The sequence below is a fragment of the Nelumbo nucifera genome, chromosome 1 (assembly GCF_055504915.1).
Source record: "Nelumbo nucifera cultivar China Antique chromosome 1, China Antique-T2T, whole genome shotgun sequence".
In the NCBI taxonomy this organism is placed as follows: domain Eukaryota; kingdom Viridiplantae; phylum Streptophyta; class Magnoliopsida; order Proteales; family Nelumbonaceae; genus Nelumbo; species Nelumbo nucifera.
Window position 1 is genome coordinate 135,451,295 of NC_142649.1, and position 25,294 is coordinate 135,476,588.

A 25,294-nucleotide genomic window follows, 5' to 3' on the forward strand; every position below is an offset into this window, starting at 1 on the left:
ATGTGACATCTTGATTAATCTCATTAATCATGGGCTTTAGGCCCATTAAGCAAGTGGCTCATGTCCCAAGATAGTTTCTGGCCCATTTAGGTTCAATTTGTATGGCATGGGACCCCAACAATGACCTCACATAAGCCTACATGGGTTCGGCCCAACCTCTGAGAAAAGGCCTGGCCGAATTCACTGCTAAATGCAGTGAACCCTTGAGTTCATCAGTATGGGCTCAAAGTAGGCCCAACATTTACAGTTAAATGATCCCTGAGTCCAGCTATCCTATGAAGGCCCAAGGATAATGGACTTAAGTAAGATATAGCCCATTAGGTAAACAACCCTTAACGGTCTCTTACACTTAACCTCTCAGCCCACAATGATCAAACACTACCCGACAGGGAAGGACCTCTCCCCTGACTGCAAGGTGCAATGTTGCACTCTCTACTCGGATGGGTCATAGGAATTAAAACCTTTTGCAAACATTTTTTTTGGAACATAATATATATATATATATATATATATATATCATATAAATATATTTTGCAAAACAAATCTCAAACACGGTTGAAATCGACTGCTGGCAGTTATGGTTTCCATCAGAGAGAGTGCAGTCCCAATCATTCACTTTGTCCGATAGAGGGGCTGATCCTATCACTATGATCACCCACTCAAGTGAATTCTCAGACTGCCCCAACATACCCAGGTTTTGACCCCCAAAGGATCTCATTGATTGGCCATGTGTAATTTTCCAGTTTTGCCCATCAGTATCCAAGGTCCAGGGCATAACTAGAAAATGGTTTGGGTTCAGTGCTTTAAGCAAACACACACTACATGTGCTTTGGGTCTAATCCTAGCAGCCGAGACAGGCTGCCCCAACTTCTTTGGTAGCACATTAGTGTCAGCCTTGGTAGGATAAACTCCCCAAGTCTATCCAACGACTGAGAACATTCTAAACTAACACGAGTCTCATAAGTGTCCAGTTTAAGGGGTAATTAAACAGAAACACATCAATGATAACATGAAACAATTATGTACTTTTATTCGTTTACAATAAATGTATCAGTACATCAATCTGATTGGAGCTAAGGGAATACACTGTCTAACAATACAATCATAGGTTAGGGAGTCCTTTCCCTGTTTATCTAGTCCATCAGTCATTGCATTTAATCCTCTTTTCACCCATTGAATTTGTACTTGTATATTCCTTGTCAGCCATTTGAACTTTCTGATTTCATTATAGTAACCCCATGGAGTTGTTTCATTTTTATGTAGCCAACTAAAAATCACTTTGGAATCCCCTTCAATAATTATTTTTTCCAATTGCGACTCTTTTTCCCACTATACTTCCCATAATACTGCCATCTATTTTGCTCTTAGTGAGTCTCCTACTTCAATGGAACCTGAAAACAAAGCAATGATATGACCTTCATTCCTAAGCACACCTCCAATTCCTGAGGGTTTTGGATCCTCCCAAACAATCGGAGGAATTTTCGCTCTGGTAAAACTCCACATAATTCTTCTCTATTTCTTTGGCCATGTAAAGGTTGATGAATAGAAGATATTACTCATGGTGGCAAGGAGATTCCACTTGCACCCAAATAGAGAGAGGAACCAATCCCAAATGCCAAAAGAGATGAAGCTTTTTGAAATCCCTTTCCATAGAAAGCAACCATAAGAGATGGAAACTTCGCTTGGATTCCACCCAAAGTCCCTAGAACAATATTTCACTTTGAAAACCTGTCTCCATAGGTTACTAGGCTCAGTGTTAAGCTGCCAATGCCATTTTCCAAGGAGGGACTTGTTGAAGAAAGGCCTCTTCTGGCATTTCTCTTGTAGTTCTTTTTTCAAAGCCTTATCTCAAAGTCCTTCCAGCTTGAAATCATAGTTGTCATGGCGACGCCTAGGTGACAAGGCGCCCTTTGAGGCTCGCCTCACCTAATCGCCTAACAGTTTTCTACTTCCTACTATAAAAAACTTTTTTATTCATTCTTTTTTGAGATTATAATTATAAATAGACATTATTAAACTAAAATAATCATTTTGTGTTTATGTACTAATTTCTTTTTATTATTTTCTTATTTATTAGGGTTTAATCAACACAAACATTGCTAAATGCTGTATTGAACCCTCAAAGACTTAAAAACCTGAACCAATAAGTAAGGAAGAACTAAAAAATTTATCTAATCAGCACATTTTCCTCTTCCATATACTTCTTCTTCTACTACTACTACTACCAATACTTTTTATTTTCTTCTTTTCCTATACCAAAAATAATGGTTCAGCCCCTATATTTTTTGAATTTTATTTTCCTTCTTCCTTTTCTTCTCATGAATATGTTGATTTTCTATACTTCAATATGAAATTTATACTTTTCTTATGAAAATCATGAATATTTATTAAAGAAATATGGTTATGGTACCTAGGGAACTACCCTAGGATCTATGTTTTTAACATAAAAAATCCATCACCTAGGCGACTAGGCGCCCCCTAGTCGCCTAGCCTCGCCTTGGCGCCTTGAAAACTATGATTGAAACCTTTGAAAGTGAAATTGCAAGAGATAAAGCTAATTTTCATTGTAAACCCCAAATCACCATGGAATATCTGACTACTTTTGATTTTTGTTTATCTCATACATGTAAATTGCTCAAATATCAACTCCCAAATCTGAATTCTTTGATGGAAAATTCTGTCGGTGATGCCAATCCAACTGGCCAAATCAATTCCTCTAGTGGAAATCACACCGTTCCCTTTCTTTGCACCTTTTTAGAATTCAGTTTTGGATTAATTGGGCACCAAAATAGGGCAAATTGATCTCTCCTTTATATGTCCAATGGATGAACAATCTTAGAGAAGTTGGTTCCCCAAGCATTATCATTGGCTATTAAAGAAGGTGATTAACAAGGAAGGGCCATTGCAAAGGACATAGCTTTGCACTCTGAGAAAGATGTTTTCATAGTATTAGATGGGGTAAAGGATGGTAGTGGAATTGTTCTAGCTGATCAGAGACTGTCAGTTGAAGAGGTGATGGTTCAACATCATTTGATAAGTGATAATGGGGTGTGGGAGGAAAGGATAAAAAGAGTTGAGATGGAATAAAATGTTGATAAGGAAGGATGTGTATTTCACTGCCTCAAAGAGTAAGGTCCTCTCCTATGAATCTATCAGTAGGGAGCTGGACTAGGAATTAGGGGGAGTTGCAAGTAACGCAAACTCTAAGAAGGCATGCAAAGAAGAAGTTTTGAGGAATTCAGTCTTCATAGGAAAACTGGGGATGGATTTAGGTAGGAGAAGAAGTGAAGGCGTTTTGAAGATGCCCAACACTGAGAACCTCACTGCAGGGGAGTTGAGAAAATCAAGAGGATCTAGCAATGGGAAGCTTGTTTACATAAAGTTTTTCATCATCTCAAGGAAGGACTGGTCGAAGATGGCCCTTGCTACAAATTTAAGAGAATCTACAAGAGGAAGGGATCTAAAGTCAAAGCTAGAGTTCAGAACTGTTTGAAGGATAGAGGCGAAATATCGTTAGGGGATAGGGAGGAAAGAAATAGGATAAAGCTCACTAAAAGGAATGAAGAGGAAGAGAGTGAAGACGGGAAGAAGGATGTGGAGACGATTGCTGATAGAGGGGGGAAGGATGAGAGAAAAGGAATTTAATTTTTTTTTGGAAGCCGAAGTTCATGTTGAGGTCAAGGAGGAAAGTAGAGAGGGGGAGAGGGAGATAGTGGAGAATAGAGCTGAAGAGCCCCCCAAGGAAAATATCACTGAGAAGGGGGGGGGGAGTGGGCATTGATCAACTAGTGGACAGAAAGTTGGGAAGTCTCTTAGCGTTTTCTTTTAAAGGGGAGAATCGATGGTGAGGAAGACAATTGAAGACTTTGAACAAAACAAGAGGGAGGAAAACAACAAAAGGAAAGCAGTTGGGGAAGGGGGTGAGATATGGGAGGAAGGTGAAGAGAAGGAAATAGAATTTGTTAATGAAGAGTGAAGGGAGGTTGTTGGTAATGATGCAGGTGTGAGGGAGAGGGTTGAGAGCTTGTTGTATTTGTGTGTGTGTGTGTGTGTTGATGCTTGGACTTAGCCTAGTTTTTCCAAGAGGTTGATTCAAGATATGCTTTTTCAATTCTTTTTGGTTTTTTGGGGTGAATGGGGTTGTAAGTTGTATGCGGGTCAACTTTGTTTTGGGCTTTGGGTGCCTTATTTCTCCTTAGCTTTGATTGGAGGTGTTGCCTTAAAACCTGTATAAGTTGTATTTGCTTTTTTCTTTTTAATGGATTTTCTTTTTTACCATAAAAAAATTGATCTCTTCTTTAGGGCTGGTTGAATCCTCTTGACCTCTCTAATATCTTATATATTAAGAGAAACAGAGAAGGGGGATGTGAGATCCTATTAGGGTTTCCTAGGAGATATTCTATCTCTCTGCTTTAGGGATTGAGTGGAGGAGAAATGGGGTGGGTGGTAGGTGGAAGGGTCTGCAGGTTTCAAGTTAATGAAGAAGCTACAATTTTTAAGAGAGGAATTAAAAGGGTGGAACAAGGAGGTTTTTTGAGACTTGCATAGTAGAAAGAAGGAAGTGCTTGAGAAAATGGGGAGGCTGGATAGGCTGGAGGAAGAGGGGAATACCTCTAGGGACATGAGGGTGGAGAGAGAGAAGGTGAAGGGTGACTTGGAAAGATTAATAAAGAGGGAGGAGGTGAGATGGAGGCAGAAGTCTAGAGCAGTTTGGTTGAGGGCTGGTGACAAGAATACTGCATTTTTTCATGCTTTTGCTAGTGCCAAGCGCAGATGTAACACTATTTCCAGAATTAAAGTGGGGGACAAAGTGGTGGATGGGTGGCCTGGTATTCAAGAAAAAGTGGTGGAATTCTACAAAGGATTGTACTCTGCTAGACAGTGAAGTTGGGTGGTGTTAGGGGGGCTGGAGCCAAGAAAATTGAGTGAGTTTGCTTCTCATTGGCTCGAGAGTAGCTTTGAGGTGGCAGAAGTGAAGGGGGCTCTGAAAAGAAATTCAGGAGACAAAGCCTCGGCCCCGAATGGGTTTAATTTTGCCTTTAATTAAACATTGTTGGTCTCTGCTAGAAAACGAGTTCATGTCAATGTTTAAAGAGCTGTTTGACTCTAAGTACCTTGTGAAGGGATGAGAGATCCATCATATGGATGGCTGAACCCTGCAGGAAGGTTGGGCGAAATTTCAAAAAATTTCTCTCTCCCACGTGGGAATCACATTCCCTATTTTAGAAAACTGCATTTTCAAGGATCAATCTTGAACCTAAACCAGACTAGATCTGAAACCAAAAAGGGAGTGGAGGGTTATACCTGATACGAAGTAACAATAACCTCCAATGAAGGTGTTCACGCCCAAGGAAAGATCCAAAGACTGCTTCCACCAAAGTTGACACGGTGCAGGATGAAGCAGAATCAGTAGGATGGCTCTTCAGCAAGAACCTGATTCTTCAGCAAGAATCTGATGGAGGGCTAGTGAGCACGACTTCTGATTACCTTTTCTGCCAAAAGGTAATATCAAGAACAATTCTTGATCGCTCCCATAGGTGGAGATCGAACTGGTATGGCGGCAAGAGCAGGAAAGAGAAGAAGACAGGAGCAGTCAAACTGCAGGTTCTTCTCTCTTTGTAATCTCTGAACTGAGAATTGTGTTTTGGAGGTTCTCCTTGCTCCTCTATTTATAGCCTTTAAGAGAGCATCTCGTAATCCCATTAGGAGTTTCCTAATCCAAATCTTGTATTTGGATCTGGACTCTCTTTAAGAGATAAGGATAACCCCTTATCTACAGATAAAGATCAGCCCTTCTAATCTAATTAGGAGTTTCCTGATCCAAATCTTTATTTGGATCTGGACTCTCTGAGTGGATAGGAACAATTCCTTATCCTCTGCTGATCTAAATCCCAGAACCGCCCTCTTTTAATTAATCTCATTAAGCCAGTTCGAATTGGGCTTTAGGCCCATTAAGTCCATCTGCTCACTTACCCTCCAAACTGCTGCCTAGTTGGATATCCTTGTATGGCGTGGGACCCAAACATTGATCTACACATCAGCCACATGGGTTCAACCCATCCTCTGTTAGAAGGCCTGGCCGAATTCATTGTAGGAGACAATGAACCACTGAGTCCATCACCATGGGCTCTTAATGGGCCCAACATTTACACTAAATGGTCCCTGGGTCAAGCCACCTTATAAAAACCCAAGGACTGTGGGCAGATGCAAGATTAGCCCATCAGGTATTACCCTCAATGGTCTTACACTTAACCTCTCAGCCCATAATGATCAAACACTGCCCGACAAGAGAGGACCTCTCCCTCGGCTGCAAGGTACAGTGCTGCACTCTCTGCTCACTTTGATCTCGGGAATTAAAACCTTTTGCAAACATTTTGAAACCATAATATGTATATCTCTATATAAATATATTTTGCAAAACAAATTTCAACGGTTGAAATTGACTGCCGGCAGTTTTGGTTTTCATCAAAGAGAGTGCATCCCCGACCATTCACTTTGTCCGACAAAGGGGCTGATCCTGTCACTATGATCACTCACTCAGATGAATTTTCAGACTGTCCCAACATACCCAGGTTTTGACCCCCTCTAAGGATCTCACTGATTGGCATGTCAAAGACAACCCAATCTAACACCTAGTGTAGTATCATAATCGAGTCTAGGGGTCAGGTGTAACATTCCAGTTTTGCCCATCTATCTCTAAGGTCTAGGGCAATACTGGAGTTCTGGTCCGGTTCAGGGTTTCAAGAAAACCCACACTTCATGTACCTCAGGTCTCATCCTGGCAGCTGAGACAAGCCACCCCAACCAACTTGGCGGCACATCAGTGTCAGCCTTGGCAGGATAAATCTCCCCAGATTTATCCAACGGTTGTGAAGATTCTAAACTAATACGAGTTTCATAAGTGTCCAGTTTAAGGGTATTACACAGAAACACACCATAATAACTTGAATCAAATATGTACTGTATTCATTTACAATAAATGTCATAATGTACATCATTCTGATTAGAGCTAAGGGCATACACTATCTAACACCTTGATAAGATGACAAATGTCTCGTTTATTTCTTTGGTTCCTAAAAGGGGTGGGGCCTTGGACATTACAGACTTCAAATCCATAAATTTAATCGGCAGTCCACATAAATTAATGGCAAAAGTCTTATCTAGGAGGTTGAAGGGAGTGCTACATGAAGCAGTGGGAGTCTCAAATGGCTTTTGTGGAGGGAAGACAAATTCTGGATAGAGTTCTTGTAGCAAGCAAATGTATTGACTCTAGGATCAGGTCTGGTAGGCTGGGGCTGGTGTGTAAAATCGACATTGAGAAGGCATATGATCATGTGGAGTGGGGTTTCTTGGAGGAAATTCAAAGACTGATGGGTTTCGGGGAAAAATGGAGGAGCTGGATTTATGCTTGTGTGTCTTCGGTTTCTTTCTCAGTTTTATTGAAGGGAGTTTCTTCAGAGTTTTTTCAAGCATCCAGGGGTCTGTGGCTGGGAGATCCCCTGTCCCCTCTTCTGTTTGTATTGGTAATGGAGGTTCTTAACTTGCTGCTTGCTAAAGGGGTTCAGTATGGATTTATTGAGGGATTCAAAGCTGGGTCTGATGGTCCATGTGTATGATAGGCCCCCAATTAACCTTACGTATGCTAGGAAAAGGGAAAGGGCAGCAATCGGTTAAGGGGGGAAATAATTGAACACATGGGGCTTGCCAGCTGGGCATTTATAGAGGAAGTCAGAAGGGAATAAGAAGAGTCTTGGGGCATTTATAGCTATGTCAGTTATGAATAAGAAGAGTGTTGGACATTTATAACTAGGCCAACTGGGCATTTATGGGGGGGGGGGGAGTCAGTTATGCTGTCAGAAGAATATAAGAAGGGTCTTTGGGGGATGGGGGAGGACAGGCTTTGGTTAAGTGAAGAATACTGTGAGTGTTTGGGAGAGCCGGCGGTCTCTCGAAGAACCGACCAACTATTACTGTTCTTCCTTTCTTCTGAATGAATACCAGTTTCCTTGTTGATATTCGAGTTGTGTGGATTCTGCTGCGAGTCTGAGATTGTGTGTAAAGTTTCTGGGACCTAACAGTATATTGCACCTGCAAAATGCTGATGACACACTGATTTTCCTAGATGCTTCTATTGACAAAGTCCTTAGCCTGAGAGCAATTCTGGCTAACTTTGAGATGTTGACAGGTTTAAAGGTGAATCTAGCAAAGAGCACTATCATTGGGGTAGGGGAAGTGGAGAGAGAAGTGCTGTTGAACTGTGCTGCAGTGTTCGAATATCAAGTTGGGGAGCTGCCATTTCAGTATTTGGGGATGCCGGTTGGTGCCAAACCCTCCGCTTTATCTATTTGGAGGCCAATCATTGAGAGAGTGGGGAGGAAGCTGGATAGGTGGAAGGCTAAGTTCTTATCCTTGGGGGGCAGAATTACCTTGGTTAGAAGCGTTCTGTCTAGCTTGCCAACATATTATATTTCTCTCTTGAGAATTCCAGCTGAGGTGACTAAGAAAATTGAAAGGCTGCAAAGGGAGTTTCTTTGGGAAGGAGTGGGTGGTCCTGAGAAATTTCACTTGGTGAGCTGGGACTTGGTTTGCAGACCAAAGAAGAGTTGGGGTTTGGGAATTAGAAGGCTGAAAGTGTTTAATAGGACTTTGCTAGGTAAGTGGTTGTGGAGATTTGGATTAGAAAAGGAGAAGAATTCTCTATGGAGGGAGGGTGGTGGCTGGTAAGTATGGGTGGTTGGCTTCGGGTGGGAGTCTAGAGAGGTTTCAGCATCTTTTGGGGTGAGTGTCTGGACAGGTATCATGAAGTTTAACCAAGATTTCAGAGATCTCACCTGTTTCTTTGTCGGGGATGGATCCAGAATTAAATTTTGGGTGGACAACTGGTGTGGAGTGGGAAGGTTGTGTGAGGTTTGTCCCAAACTATACAGGCTGGTTGACCATGATGTTTCAATCAGTCATTGCTATGAGAAGGTTTCTAGTTCTTCAAGGGTTGTGTGAGGTTTGGTGCCCGAAGTTTAGGAGACCTCTATGGGATAGGGAGGTGGAAGAATGTTTAAAGCTTCTGGAAGTCTTGGAGGATTCAAAGGTTTTTAGTTCTTCAAGGGACGAACTGTGGACTGTGGTGGAAGGAGTGTAAGAATGAGAAGTTCATAGTGAAGTCATTCTATCTAGCTCTGATTAAAAACCAGCTGGGGGAAGAGCGTTGTAAGGGTGTGTGGGGTAATCCTGTTCCACCTAAGGTGGAGGCATTTGTGTGGTTGGTGGCTATGGATAGCGTTCTTACCACTGATCATCTGAAGTCAGGAGGCTTTCACATGGCAAACATTTGCCATATGTGCAAAGAAAGTGAGGAAACAGTACTTTATTTGTTCTTCTTGTTCTCAATGGCTAAGACGTGCTGGAGTTATTATTCAGATCTGTTTGGCATGCAGCTGTTCCTCCCCGAGTCTCCGGCAGAAATCTTTTCCAAACGGCCTTCCTACAAGGGCAGCAAAAAAGCCAGAATTGTGTGGAGCTGCATTCCTTTTGCTGTGTGTTTGTCAATTTGGAGAGAAAGAAACAGAAGAGTATTCGAGGATAGTCAACGAGAGTTAGAGAGGGTGGTGGATTGGAAGGGCTATTTCTGGCTGGGTGCTCATCCCTTCAGATTTTGCTCAAAACTCTATCAGATTTTGGGTCCTCCTTTTGGAGTACTCTTGAGATCCAAGAATGTAACCTGATTTAGCTTTTTGTAATGTCTGATGGTGTAATCTCTACACCTTGATATAATCTGTGGTTTTTTTAATAAATCTTTCTTTTATGTTACCATAAAAAAAAATACACTCTCTAATCTGTGGTCAGGATTAGAAAGACTCCCTAAAACTGCAAAGAGTTCTAATTACACATTTGCAGTTAAGTCCTTAAGTTCCAACGCACAATAGTGTTTGAATTTGGTTGAGAAACCACACAATGAGTCATTATCTCAACCAACCACAAGGATTCTTCCCATATTCATCCTGGAGGCTTTTTGGGCCGAATACTAGAGTCCTAGTGCAACTACAGTCCTCCCTAGGAGTCCCAGTTCAACTAGAATTCTCCCACACTCATCATGGTGTTACCAAGGAACTTGTATAGGAGCCCTAGTGTCTGGGATTCCTTTGCCAGAGTCCTAGTCTGACTATGACTCCTAGCTAGAGTCCTGATTTGAGTCAACTACTTGGCAACGACACTCTCCTCTTGTTTGTGGGTACAAATTCCTTATTGCACATTCATAGAATTATAGAACCATTCACAGGCATCCAACATATAGAGTCAGGGAGAGTTTGTAGATGGGAAGCAAATTATCGATGGCGTTCTAGTGGCAGATGAACTCATCGACTCCGAAAGGAGAAGTGGGGAGGAGGGGGTATTGCTCAAAGTGGACATGGAAAAGGCGACGACCATGTAAATTGGGAGTTTTTGGAGTACATGCTAAAAAGGTTCAACTTTGGGAGGAGGTGGAGGAATTGGATAAAGGTGTGTTTGTAACAACAGCCAGCTTCTCTATATTGGTAAACAGTGTTTCAGCAGGCAGATTCTAGAGCTTGAGGGGTTTAAGGCAAGGGGACCCCCTCTATCCCTTGCTATTTATTTGTGTGTTGGAATCCCTAAATATGATGGTGAATAAGACAGTGGAAGGAGGATTACTTGAAGGCTTCAAGGTGGGTCAAGAAGTGAAGGTAGCACTGATGCAGTATGCTGATGATACTCTCTTCTTTGTCAACACAGCAGAAAATCAAGTGGAAAAAATCAGAATGATTTTGATTTGGTTTGAAGTGGTCTCTGGTCTAAAAGTCAATATGCATAAAAGTGAGCTAATGGCAGTGGGGAACAGTCCAAACTTGGAAGTATTGACCAATATTGTAGGCTGCAAGGTTGGAAAATTGCCAACAAAGTACTTGGGGATGCCACTTGGGGAAAAGTGTACTTCTAAGAAGAGTTGGGACTCAGTGATGGTGTAAGGTAGGGAAACTTACACTATTAAAAAGTGTTTTGTCTTCTCTTCTTACCTACTTGTTGTTTCTCTTCTTTATTCCAGCTAGTGCGGCTAAGAAGTTGGAGAAGACAATGAGAGATTTTCTTTGGCAGGGATAGAAGGATGAGTTTAAATTCCATTTAGTCAGTTGGAGCAAAGCTTGTAAATCTAGAAAGGTGGGAGGCTTGGGTTTAAGGAATGTGAGAAAGTTTAATTTGGCTTGTCTTGGGAAATGGTATTGGAGGTGGAATGAGCAAACCACAAGTCAATGGAGAAAAGTAGTAGAGGCTAAGTATGGTTCAGGGAACTCAAATTGGGACCCTGGGGAATCAAATTTAACTTATGGATGTGCTGTTTGGAAGGGTATTCAGAAATCAGAGGAGGCTTTCAGACAAGGTTTAAGCAGGGGTGGCCGAACCGTGGGGCAATCCTATTGGTGGTGTATGTAACAGTGCCAAGTTGATCATTCAATCTTCAGTCATGATTCTCAGGCAGGAAAAATCCTATTGGTGGTGTATGTAAATGATATTGTTATTACCGAGAATGATAAAATGGGCATTGACAGGTTGAAGACTTATCTGTAGCAACATTTTCAAACAAAGGACCTTGGTAAATTGAAATATTTCTTGGGGATAGAAGTAGCAAAGTCTAAGCATGGTATTGATTTGTGTCAAAGGAAATATGTGCTTGACTTGTTGGAAGAAACAGGTTTGTTAAGTGCTAAACCAGTTGAAACACCTATGGAAACAAACATTAAGCTGAGTAGTGATATGGGTGAAGTGTTTGAAGACCCTAGCAGATACCAGCGACTTATAGGTAAACTGAACTGCCTAACCATTACTCAGCCAGATATTTCATTTGCAGTTAGTGTGGTAAGTTAGTTCATGCAGAAACCTCTGGTTCCTCATTGGGATGCGGTTTTAAGAATTGTGAGGTATTTAAAGGGGGCTTCTGGTCGTGGTTTGATATACAAAAGTGGTGGAAAACTTGAAATAGAAGGATATACTTATGTTGATTGGGCCGGTTCTATGTCTGATAGGAGATCTACCACAGGCTATTGCACTTTTCTTGGGGGTAATCTGGTGACATGGAAAAGTAAGAAGCAGACAGTTGTGGCGAGAAGCAGTGCGGAGGTAGAATATAAAGCTATGGCACATACTACTTGTGAACTAGTGTGGCTAAGAAACCTTCTACAGGAGATAGGATACAATGTTAACACTCCAATGAAGTTCTACTGTGACAGTCAGGCTGTAGTTCATATTTCTTCTAATCCGGTGTTTCATGAAGGAACTAAGCACATAGAGGTTGACTGTCACTTTGTGAGAGAGAAGGTGCTGAGTGGAGTGATAGACACTGCATATCTTAACACAGGGAACCAGTGGGCAGACTTATTTACTAAAGGGTTGAGTCGGGGAAGAGTGGACTACATATGTTACAAGTTGGGACTATATGATATATATACACCAGCTTGAGGGGGAGTGTTAGTGTCAAATATGTAGGGGTATTTCTGTCTTTATACTTATGTTGAGGTTGTTGATGTGTAATATTATGTTAGAACTAGTGTCCCTCACTTAAGTAGGGGCACATGTGTCTTTTCTATTATGTTAGTAATATAAAGCACATCTGGCCGAATGGGAGAGGTAATTTTTCTCTCATTCGAACCAGACTTTTCTTCTCCTTTCTCTCTCTCTCTTTCTTTCTTCTTTCTTCTTTTTTCTTCTTGGCTGTTATCAGACTACAGAACTCAAGGGCAGGGCGAATCATAATAGTTTTCTTGGCAGAGCAAGTGATGAATTCTGCTTATTAACCTTCTGCCATTTTGTATGTTGCATTTGTGTTTTTGTTTTGTTTTATTTTGTTTTTTTTTTTTTTTTTTTTTTTTTGTCATCAGGGAGGAAATAAGCAACAGAGTTTTCAAGGACAAAAATCAATCAAAGGATGCACTCAACGAGAACATTGCCATTCAAGGTTGCTCATTGGGTGAAAACTTAGGAAGCGTTATGGCTATTTTCCACCAACAGTATCATATGGAATTGGCAAATAGTGGCTGATTCTTCATCAAATAGAATGATAACCATAAAAAATTGACCCCTCCATCCAAACTTGATCAAGATGAATTTTGAAGACCAGCCTGGGAATTCCAGGGGCATCTTGCATAGGAATGTTTTGAAGACACTGAATGCAATGTATTAGCAATGTTTTCAGGTCCCATTGGAGTGGACAACTCCACTAAGGCAGAATTAATGGCTGTTTTACAAGGCTTAAGGTTGGTAAAGTCATCATACTATACAAATACAGTGGTGGGAAGGGACTCTAAAATGGTGGTGGGATGGTGGAAAAAAGTGTTGGACCATAGGCATATACAATTATAAATTATATAATAAGGAGATAGAAAAAAGGTTGGCTAAGGAGATAAATTTAACTTTTCACATGGACACATGGCAAATGGATTGGTGGACAGGTTGGCAAGACAAGGAACAAGCAGAGAGGGTCTATATTGGGGACAGGGGAGGTGACTTTGGGGAAATTTTGTAACACCAAAGCGACCCGTTTCTGATAAAGAAATAAAAGATCAAGTTTTTAATTCCCAACCCTCTTAACTGTTTTTGGCAAGCAGATTAGATGCCTGCCAACAAGATGAAACTTGTGTTCATCTCAGTGTTTTCAACTTGCTGTGAAAATAGAGAGGGAGGGATATCAATTTGAGAATAGAGGTAGGTGGAGAGAGAGTGTGACATGGTGATGACAATGGGCAGCTGAATGGATGAATGCTACTGTAGCTGTCATTGTGGAGGGAGAGAGAGTGGGGTAAAGTAGACCAACCTGTTATGCCTCTTTACCAGCTGGTGATTGAGGTATTTCTAATAAGTTGTTGCCAGCCGCCTTTGTCTTCTTTTTCTTCCATAATCTGTTTTTTTCTTTTTGACAAGTATTTGCTTTCTAGTGCATGTAATAAAGACATATGCTTGTGCTCCTTAATCTAGGACCTTCAGATCATAAAATGACAGTTGAATTCTAACATTTGCCACATATTTGTGGGTTGAACCATTTGACCTGGACAGTTGAACCATCTAACCCTAACCCAGAGGGGATAACAGGTTGATCTCCAGGTTGGGTTTGAAACACTGTTTCATCTTTCCATCCCCTCCAAAGAAAACCTCTTGTAGAGAGGGTTTTGATGAAGCTGGTGGGTATAATCTATTAATAGCTATCTATGGACAAGGATTTCAGGGAAGTCAATATAGCCTATTTTTCCCCTCTATTTTTTTTTTTTGAATTTTGACTTGGATCGTCATTTCAATTCTGGTCTTCATTTGTACAGAAGCATGCTTGTACACACATATATACGTTTTGCATAGTATATCACTTTCCTTTTCAAAGAAAAAACAAAATGCTCTGAAATTACTTCAGGTTCAGAAATGAAATTTTTGATATTTTAAGCCATTGCATGAAACTATTTGAAGGAACTCTTAATTTGCATCTAGTTACCATAAGTCTTTCCACAATACTCTGGTTCCTGCTTTTATGTTCACCATTTAAGCCTTTTTAGCCAACCAGTGGCACTCTGCATACATGTTAAACCTTATCTCTTGGCTATTATACATAATGCATTTGAATTAGATATGCATTTTTTCTTGTTTAGTGTAACTCTGCTCTATTTGCACCGTCTTAAGTAAGAATTTCTGTAACTGAGGGGCCATTTGGCAAGTCTTTTTGGGAAGATCTTCTTGTAGCTCTGACAGTCAAAAGACGCATTGAGCTTTTGCATTAAGATCTGAGCAGTCTGAAGCCTATTTGGTTAAGGTGTGTCTTTCCGCGCAAAGATGAACAGAAAAAAATGCAAAAGCTCTATTTGGAGCTTCCCGAAAATCGCCTGTTTTCGGCTTCTCACGTCTTTTCGGCGCGTTGGCTTTTGGTGGCTAGATCTACCGCGAACCAAATGGGAAAAGACCACATCACGGTCTGCCGAGCTTGTAAGTTGTAAATAGCCGACAGACCGCACGGAAAGGCACACCAAACGGAACCTGAGTTAACTATTTGAAGTCTTTTCTTTGTTCATTGCAAATGGGGAATCTCCATGTCTTTTCCTTGTAATTTGCTAGTTTGTTGTATACATTTCTTTGAAAGTGTGTTATTGTATGTTTTGGAGATTGCATCTTTTAAGCCTCTCTCTCTCTCTCATGCTTTTAGTTGTGTTCTTGCCAGCAAAAATATTTGGAGCTGACAAAAGGTGCTGCTGATAACTATCATCGTTCTTGGTGGAAAAGACATGGAGTTGTGCTTGATGGTGAGATTGCAGCTGTTTGCTATAGACATGGAAACTTTGATCTAGCTGCAAAGTCGTATGAAAAAGTTTGTGCCCTCTATGCTGGTGAAGGGTGGCATGATCTATTGGCTGAAGTTCTACCCAACCTGGCTGAGTGTCAAAAGATACTTAACGATCAAGCTGGGTATCTCTCTTCTTGTGTAAGATTGCTATCACTGGATAAAGGTTTATTCTCAATTAAGGAACGCCAAGCTTTTCAGTCAGAGCTTGTTCGACTTGCACACAGTGAAATGAAGGATCCTGTTCCCCTAGATGTATCATCATTAATAACATTTTCTGGAAATCCTGGTCCGCCACTTGAATTATGTGATGGAGACCCAGGCACACTATCTGTAACAGTCTGGAGTGGCTTTCCAGATGATATAACTCTTGAGTCACTTAGTCTCACTCTCACAGCTACATATAGTGCTGATGAAGGTGTTAAGGTATACTTTTGGATTAACAGTAATTATCATTTGAGAAAAGAACGTATTTGTTTCCTCCTTTTTCCTCAGTTTGTCAATATCTGTTGTGGTGTTTCAGGGAATAAGGAGCTCAGCTGCTACCATACTAAAGCCTGGTAGGAACACCATCACCCTTGCTCTACCCCCACAAAAACCTGGATCTTATGTCTTAGGGGTTCTCACTGGACAGATTGGGCACCTAAGATTTAGATCTCATAGTTTTTCTAAAGGTGGACCTGCAGACAGTGATGATTTTATGAGTTACGAAAAGCCAGCAAGACCTATCTTAAAGGTAGTTTGTCTAATTTTACATAGGAATAAGAAAATGGTAATGGAAGAATTTTAGTTATAGGGAAGAAATAATTTGCTTCCAGCATGAGGTTTTACCTGTTCCTCTCAGTGCTTTGGATATATTAGATTTATCCATGTCATTCTTTATTGTATCTTTTATCATGACGTGCTGAGCCAAATTATTTTATTTGTTTGAGAATCTGATGAAGTTCCCCACCCCCTCTTTTTCCTAGGTGTTTAATCCAAGACCTCTAGTTGATATTTCTGCAGCTATTTCGTCTGCTTTGCTAATGAATGAGCCTCAGTGGGTTGGACTGTTTGTGAAGCCTATTAACTACTCCCTCAAGGATGCAGTCTTGCATATAGATACTGGTCCAGGCCTAAAGATTGAAGAGTCACATGTTATTGAGATGGAGAGCTACACTAAGATTTTTCAGGACTCTTCTTCCATGGGGATCTCTCATGATTCCAGAAAGGAATCTTCTACAGTTTATGAAGACTTTAAGCAATTAAAACTCCAAGATGGGAAAATAGAGTTGCCGGACTGGGCGAGCAATATAACTTCTGTTCTGTGGTTTCCTGTCTGTGCTATTGATAACAGGCTTGCAAGAGGGACATCTTCAGGTCAGTGCATTGCTTCCAATTTACTGTAGTTCTAATATGCATATTGTTTGTGACATCCAACTCTTGATTCATTTATGCTGTTGTTTGTTTTATGAACAGTCATTCCTTATCCACAGAGTAATCTAGATGGAATGAGGACAATAGCTCTGAAATTAGAATTTGGGACATCTCGCAACCAGACATTTGAAAGGCAATAACTTTTCCATGTTCTCCTAACTTCTAAATGCAGTTTCCATTAAGTAATTTATCCAAATGTTCTGAAATAAGTGAGCTTGATTACAGGACAGTTGCTGTCCATTTCACAGATCCTTTCCATGTAAGCACACGTATAGCAGATAAATGCAATGATGGAACATTGCTTTTGCAGGTATTTATATGTTCAAATATTAAAAATCTTTGCCTTTATGTATGCTGCTGCTATTTATTTATTTATTTTGTTAGGTTGCACATTTTCTTAAGGATTTTTTAATGTCAATTTGCAGTTTTAATTTTTTTTAATTTGTTTCATGAGGAATTATCTAGATGAACAAATACTTGAATAGAAGATGAAGAATGCAAATTTAATAGAGATGGTCATGGGCCAGAATTTCCAGCCCTACAACACAATATCAAGTATGTGTCGTAATTCTGTTGTTAGTGCTGCAAGGGAATTTAGTCCTTTTATGTCTCACTATGTACAACCGCTGTTACAGTAAGAAAAATAATATCCTGGGTGCCACCAGCCTAGCTTTTTGAGCATCAGAATTCACTTGAAACACAGCTGCAGCAGTCCTAGGTTAGTTCGAGATCTGTTCAAGAGAAGAAAAGAAAAAGAAGGGAGAGGAGAAGAAGGAATTAGAGAAAGAGAGAGCAGAATGAATTGGTTCTGCCGTTCCCTTCATTGGCTTTTATATTACTTGAGAAAAAGAAGACACAATGACAAAAATACCCCTGTCAACTGTGACAGAGAAAAAATAAGTACAGCACTCTGAAACAAAACAAATAAGGATGGGGAGCATATTTCTGCACCTAACAAACATATAGAACCAACCAGGTATCTCTGTCTACATCTCTACACTTCCCCTCAGTTGGGAATAGATATTGAGCATTCCCAACTTGCATAAATCTGTTTCGATCATGACTTTAGGGACTGCTTTGGTGAAGAGATCAGCAAGCTGCATATCAAAGGCAATATATGGCAAGCACATTTCTTGGGAGGGTACTCTCTCCCTAATAAAGTGTCAATCCAGCTCAATGTGTCATGTTGTATTGGGTTATGAACAATATTAATAGCAGCTTGATTGTCACAATACAGCATTAAGGGCTTCTCATGCTCAATTCCAAGTTCTTCAAGTAAGGATCTCAGCCATAGAACTTCTTCTGCCACTCCATGAGCCATAGATTTGTATTCTGCTTTAGCAATTGAACGAGCTACTACATTTTGTTTCTTACTTCACCATGAAACTAGATTTCCTCTAACAAAGGCACAGTACCCAGAGGTAGATCTCCTATCATCTACACATCCAGCCCAATCCGCATCAGTGTACACCTCAATCTTCATTTGACCATTATTCTTGAAGAGTATTCCACAACCTAGACACCTCTTGAGATATGCTAGGATCTACTCAATGGCCAACAAATGAGTGGTTCTTGGAGAGTGCATATACTGACTAACAATACTGACAACATAAGAAATGTCAAGCCGAGTCAGACAAAGATACAAAAGTTTCCCAACCAGCCATTGATACATGGTCTTGTCATCAAGAGGTTCACCTTATTCTGCACTTAACTTATGATGCAATTCAATGGGAGTATCTGCAAGTTTAACTCCCAAATTTCCTATTTCCTCCAAAAGGTCAAGGACGTGTTTCCTCTAAGAAATGAAAATACCACATTTAGATCTAGCCACCTCAATCCCTAGAAAATATCGAAGATGACTCAAATCTTTCACCTCAAACTCTTTGTGAAGTAATTGCTTAAGGGAATTAATCTCATCAGCATCACTGCTTGTTACCACAATATCATCTACATATATAGCAAGGAGTGTTAGAGAGGAACCACCCCTCTTGATGAAAAGTGTGTGGTCTGAGTGAGCTTGCATATACCCAAATTTTTCTAGAGCAAGTCTAAACCTGTCAAACCAAGCCCTTGGACATTGAAAGTGGGTTGATTTGCCTAAAGGGAAGGATCCAGTAGGCTGTAAGTGGGTTTTTACCATCAAATATCATGTTGATGGCACCATTGAAAGGTACAAGGCTAGGCTGGTTGCAAAAGGCTATACACAGACATATGGGATTGATTATCTGGAGACCTTTGCCCCTGTTGCCAAGATGACTTTTGTGAGAGTTCTGCCATCTTTGGCTGCACACTCAGACTGGCCACTTTATCAACTGGATATAAAGAATGCATTTCTGAATGGAGAGTTACATGAGGAGGTCTATATGTCTCTTCCTCCAGGGATGTATGAAACAGATATGAAAGGAAAGGTCTACAGGCTAAAGAAATCTCTTTATGGACTCAAACAGTCCCCTAGAGCATCGTTTGAAAGGTTTAGGGCTGCCCTTGTTAGCTTTGGCTATGTATAGACATAGTCTGATCATACCCTCTTTGTGAAGAGGAGAGGATCCTTGGCCGTTTACCTGATTGTGTATGTTGATGATATTGTTGTGACTGGTAATGATGTCTCAGGGATTAATGATCTCAAATCTTTCCTTCATACAGAGTTTGAGATCAAGGATCTGGGGGAATTGAGATACTTTCTTGGCATAGAAGTTGCTAGATCCAAGGATGGGATCCTTATCTCTCAGAGAAAGTATGTTCTTGATTTGCTCTCTAAAACAGGGAAGATGGGTGCTAGACCAGTTGCTACTCTTATCAATATGAGCCATAAACTCTCTGCTTCAGATGGAATATTGTTAGAAGATAAGGGAGTCTTCCAGAGGCTACTTGGAAAACTTCTTTATCTATCTACGACTCGGCCAGACATTGCATATGTTGTCAGTTGCATTAGTCAGTTCATGCATGCTCCCAGAGATACTCACATGGCAGCAGCAGAGCAGATTCTATGTTATTTGAAGGGCTCCCTTGGAAAGGGAATTCTATTTGCTAAGCATGGCCATGTGAAACTTGAAGCCTACATAGATGCTAACTGGGCCGGAAACATTGATGACAGAAGATCTACCTCTGGGTATTGTAGCTTGGTGGAAGGTAATATTGTCTCTTGGAGAAGCAAGAAACAATCAATTGTTGTTCGATCTTCAGCTGAAGCATAATACAGAGCCATGACTCATGGAGTTTCTGAACTATTGTGGCTTAGATCCTTGATGGAGGAACTAGGTATTGAGCATGATAAGCTAATGATGTTATACTGTGATAATCAGGCTGCCATCAACATTTCTCACAACCCAGTGCAACATGACAGAACTAAGCATATTGAAGTTGACAAACACTTCATTCGAGAAAGAGTGGCTTCTGGAGAAGTGTGTCTACCTTTCATCACCTCTGAAGGATAGTTAGCTGATTTCCTCACCAAGGGCATTCCCAAGGCTAAACTTCAGCATGATATTGGCAAGCTTGGCATGATTGACATCTATGCTCAGCTTGAGGGGGAGTGTAGAGAAGATGGGCCGAATGGCCCATAGGCTGTTTATCCTTTTTTTATCTTTTATGTTCTTTGCTGTAATGGGCCTTAATCTGGGCTTTATTCTTTCTTATGTTATGTCTTTTTAATTTTCTGCCCAACTAGGGGCTTCTCTGTAAATTGCTAAAGTTTAACTTAATGAAATAGAATCGAGGGAGTAAGAGAAGAGATTATGTTTGAAAATCTCTCTCTGAACCCAAGTTACCGCCACCTTCTTCTTCTTCTTCTTCTCTCCTCTTGAACTCTGATTTTTGCTACTTTCTTTTGAATTTTTTGCAACTTTCTAAACAGTCCTTTCTTCTCAAAAGGCTGTTTTTCTTCTAGTTCTCTTTGCTCAATGTGTTATATGTGAAGAAGTGTTTCTTGGTGATTGATTGATTGATGTATAGCCACTGTTGGTGCAAATATTAGTGGTTTTTCAAGTCGACAAGGATTTAGTAGTCTTCTCATGACAGTTTTCCTTTTATGGCCATAGAGATGTTATTGATTTAGAGTGTTTCTCTACTGTTTGTTCGAAAGTCGGTATAATCATTTCCTTTTTTCAGCCTTGTGTTTGGGCTCGAGATACTGTTACAACTTTGTTTTGGGGGTTTGAATTGCTGTTTTTCTATTAGAAGGGGACGCTATAAGGTGTAGAAGTTCTTCCTCATGGTCACTGAGGATTCGGTTACTTCTGGAATCACCCCTCTTGATGGATTGAACTACTTAGTCTAAGTTTGGGATGCTTATTTTTAACTGCTTATTTCAATAAGCACTTATTTTGGGCCGGGACCACACCAATAAGCACTTACATGTGTTTGGGAAATAAGCCTGAATAAGTGCTTATTCTTGAAAACAAGCACTTATTCAAGAAGCCCAAATTTTGAGCTTATTTTTAAGTTCCAGCTCATCTTGGTCCACCATGTCATATTAAAAATACCCATACTACCCCTGCTTGAAGTAAATGCTTTTTCACCAAACACTCATGAGTGCTTATTAGGATAAACACTTTTAAGAACTTATCCAATAAGCACTTATTTATCTAATAGGCACTCCCAAAGATGGGCTTAGAATGTTCCTAGAGTGAAATTATTCATTGTAGGAAGAGGGAAGGCCAGGTATGTCAATGGTAGAGTTAAGGAACTTAGGACTGGTACTACAAAGCTTGATAGATGGGACCAAGAAAACATTATGGTTATATCCTGGATTCTTTCTTCCATGCAGCCACATCTGAAGAAGAACTTCATGTGGGCTAATACTGCTTATGAGATTCAGGAACAAGTGAAGGCAACCTATGCAGAACAGAGGCATTATGCAAGGATGTACCAACTGCAGGCTGAGTCCTCAACTTGTAATCAAGGGGAAAGGAGTCTTTTTGCTTGCTATTCAGCCCTCGCTTCTTGGTGGAAAGAATTAGACAACCATTAGAGTATTGACTGAAGGATGAGGATGATCCCAAAGCTTTATAGGAAACTGGTGTCTTGGAAGAAGAGTGAGACTATTAAGAAGCCAGAGGGTGATGGAAAGAATAAGTTGTGGTGTACACATTGTCATTGCCTTAGACATACTTGTGAGACTTGTTGGGATTTAGTAGGAAGGACACAAGAAGTACAATTCAAGAGTCCACAAGAAGCACACTAAAGAAACCCACCAAGAAACAAACCCACAAGAAGTACAATTCAGCTAATGTGGCATCTCAAGAGTCCTGGCCTAATAGTATTATCACTGGTTCGTCTCAGGACCATTCTACCAATTTTGATCCAAAGGAGGATACTATAAACTCTTTTACAGATTGTTTGGAGTTGTATGGTAAAGCACTTCGTCAAATGGAAGGGGTAGCCTCTACTCCACCTACCTCATTTGCATCTACATCAAGTAATAATGCCGCTTTCCATGTGTTCACCCATGCTACTGAATTTCCTTAGATCATCGACTCAGGGGCTTCTAACCACATGATTGCTAATTCCAACCTTTTTCCATTCTTATGGTCTCCCATTTGGTAAAGATAAAGTTAGGCTAGCAGATGGTTCTTTCTCAACCATTAGTAGCCAGAGATCTCTCTCTCTTTCATGGCCCAACTCTTATTAATTTTCTTCATGTTCCTAAACTTCCTAGGGGAACAACATAGACACGAGGGTTTTTGTTGAATTCATGAGAAAGTGGGAGCTTGTTTATCTTCCTTCTTTGGGAAATAATGTAATTGGATAGGTTTGTGGTGTCAACACAATGGGAAGAAAACTTTCCGTGCTTGTCTCTGAAAGCTCCGCCTATATCTTTATCAGATCATACACCAATTTGTCTTGATATTGGTGAAATTCCTCTCCTGTCCATTTTGTTTTGAAAATAGATGGCTAGAGGAACCAGGATTTATGGAGTTACTAGCTGGTGGGAAAAAATGCAGTTTGAGGGATTGGCCAGCCATGTTTTGAGCAAAAATTTGAATAGAATATGGAGGAAGTATTTAAAGGAGGGGAAAATAAAGAAAAACGGAGTTTGGACTGATTGAAGAGGAAGGTAGAATTAAGGAATGCATAGTGGACTTTTATTCAAACCTGTACAGAGAGAAGTGGAAGTGTAGGCTAAAACTGTATGGGTTAGAGTTTTAAGGGGATTACAGATGAACAAGCAAGGGATTTGGAGGGATATTTTTGAGGAGGGGGGTAAAGCAGTGGATCTGGATGGTTTTTTTATCAATAAAAAGAATTCATTAATGATTCATTAATTTAGTACAGACATCAAAGCATTTTTCCAACTAAAATTACATCATATTACAACTTTTCCCAAAATAGAAGAGGCCTATTTTGCTAATGCATCTGCCATCCTGTTGGCAGTCCTTCTTACCCTATCTCCAACCATTCTAAAACCCTACTCTTTTTTTAGTGAACACTTGCATGGATGCATGGTCAACAGAGCGACAATCTCTAGTTAAAGTTGAGGAGTGCTCTTGGAAAAAAAAAATCTATGAAACTAATCATCAAATACAAGGAAAATTAGAAAAAAAAAGGTTCAAAAATCACTGAATAAAAAAATCTCCTTAATGATTCTCTATATGGACCAAAAGACAGATGCCTTTTATCAGATTATATTTTGTGTCTTTTTGATAGATGGCTTTTACCAGATTCATCATCCATGGTTGTATTATTTTTGTACTCGGATGGTTGATTTTATTCTGTTATATTTACAATGAGCCCTTTTTTAATGGATCATTTTAACAAAACCCATAGGAGAGAAATAAATGCCATGGCAGTGGCTGTAAAGGTGGTGATGGGTATCAGGGTTCAGCCTAAGGGTAACTGTTTTAAGATAGAATCTAAGGCAAGAGTTTCTATTATTTTATGAAAAGATTTTAAAATCCAGGACACTTACCAATATAATCAGTTCATGGTGGGTTGCATCTGACAAATCTTTGACATGGCAGTATTTGATTCGACTCGAAGGAAAATTCCTCCAGTCCAAATGCAGATGATCCGGACTGCTTAGCTGTAACCTAGGTGGTGGTACACCCAAATTAATTGACTTAGTCAAATACTTCAGACCAAATCAATCATATATGACTTGCATCCTATACCCATATTTTATGCTATTTATATTGTTATTTTATGTTATTTATATTGTGACTTAAAATGTTTAATTTTATATGACCATAATATTTATAATCATATACGTTATTCAGTTTGCTCCTAAGCATGTGTAATGATATAGAAAGGGTGGCTAAATATTGGAGGATCAGATTACACTTACGTATTTTGATATTTAATTTCTTATATGCTGTAACTTTATTGCTGTTTATACAAACTTACACAAAATAAGCATGATTTGTACTGCTTAAGCTTTAAAATTTGGGTTTATTATTCATTGCTTCAATATTTAAATTTTTTTGTGGCTTCCATTAAGGTATCATGCCACTTATTGGTTAGTTCTCCATACAGTAAAAGCACTTTAAATGTACATATCTAATGTTTCATGTCTTTTATTGTATGCTTAATTTCGTGTCTTTTATTGTATGCTTCATTTCATGTTTTAGCATGGATATATGGTTTCATTTTTCTATTCAAGTTTGCTGATAGTACATTATTTATATATTATCTACTCACTAAGTAACCGTCTTGAATACATTGGATCTAAGCAATTCTTTTTCTTTTCTTTTTGGTAAAAGAAGTTGGATGTTAGCTTTACAATTTATATGAATTATCCATTTGGTATGGGGTTTTCCAGGATATGTGAAATTATTGATGCGACTTCGGGCACTTAATTCATCCAATGTGTCAAGATGGCTTATTTCAACTTGCATCTTCTTGAATGTTCATAATTGACTTTATTAGGGCAGTTTGAAGCTGTTCTCATTACTAATGATTGCTGAATTCTCATTGGTTCTATGCTATTGCAAGGTGATACTACACTCCCAGGTGAGGGCCACATTGACCATTTATGATGCTTGGCTAGATCTACAACCTGGATTTATTCATGTGGGTCAAGGTGATGGGAGACCAACTTCAAGCTTCTTTCCACTTGTCATCTCTCCATCATCAAGAGCTGGAATTCTGTTTGGGATACGCTTAGGGAGTGGAAAAACTGGAGGTAATCCACATATATTTCTATTCAAACCTGTCGAGTGATTTTGGGTTTTCGCATCTTTCTTTCTCTCTAACTTCCTCTAGAAGTTTTGATTCTAGCATAGATAGACATTGTTGACTAAAACATCAAATTAAATCAGCAAGGGTTTGTTATTGATCCCATGTACATTCTTTCATTAATTCTTCCAATGCCAAGAGTTTTCTATTTCTATAGTTTTTGTAATTTTGTGCCAAATATTCTAAAAATACCTTCATTTAGGTAACCTCCATGAGTTCTGATTACTTGTTCTACCAAATTTCATTCTAAAACTCTACCTAGAATTCTAATTTTTAGAATTTGGGTTTTCTTTGGGAAGCATATTTTTTGTCCTTGTGTGCATGTGCATATACCTGGAACCTTGTTGAACTTGGTTTGTCCCTACATATCTCTATTCTAAGCCTTCA

At 39.8% G+C, this 25,294-nt stretch overlaps 1 protein-coding gene across 2 annotated transcripts in view; it reads left to right on the forward strand.

Annotated features, from left to right (window-relative positions):
- Positions 1-25,294, forward strand: part of CLUB (TRAPP II complex TRAPPC10/CLUB) — a 106,093-nt gene that overhangs the window by 77,909 nt on the left and 2,890 nt on the right. For both annotated transcript variants that reach the window (XM_010280000.3, XM_010279999.3), the window contains exons 13-18: positions 15,200-15,745; positions 15,843-16,055; positions 16,288-16,678; positions 16,778-16,868; positions 16,961-17,045; positions 24,665-24,854. In XM_010280000.3, coding sequence (XP_010278302.1) covers positions 15,200-15,745; positions 15,843-16,055; positions 16,288-16,678; positions 16,778-16,868; positions 16,961-17,045; positions 24,665-24,854 — 1,516 coding nt within the window. The remainder of the gene's footprint in view (positions 1-15,199; positions 15,746-15,842; positions 16,056-16,287; positions 16,679-16,777; positions 16,869-16,960; positions 17,046-24,664; positions 24,855-25,294) is intronic.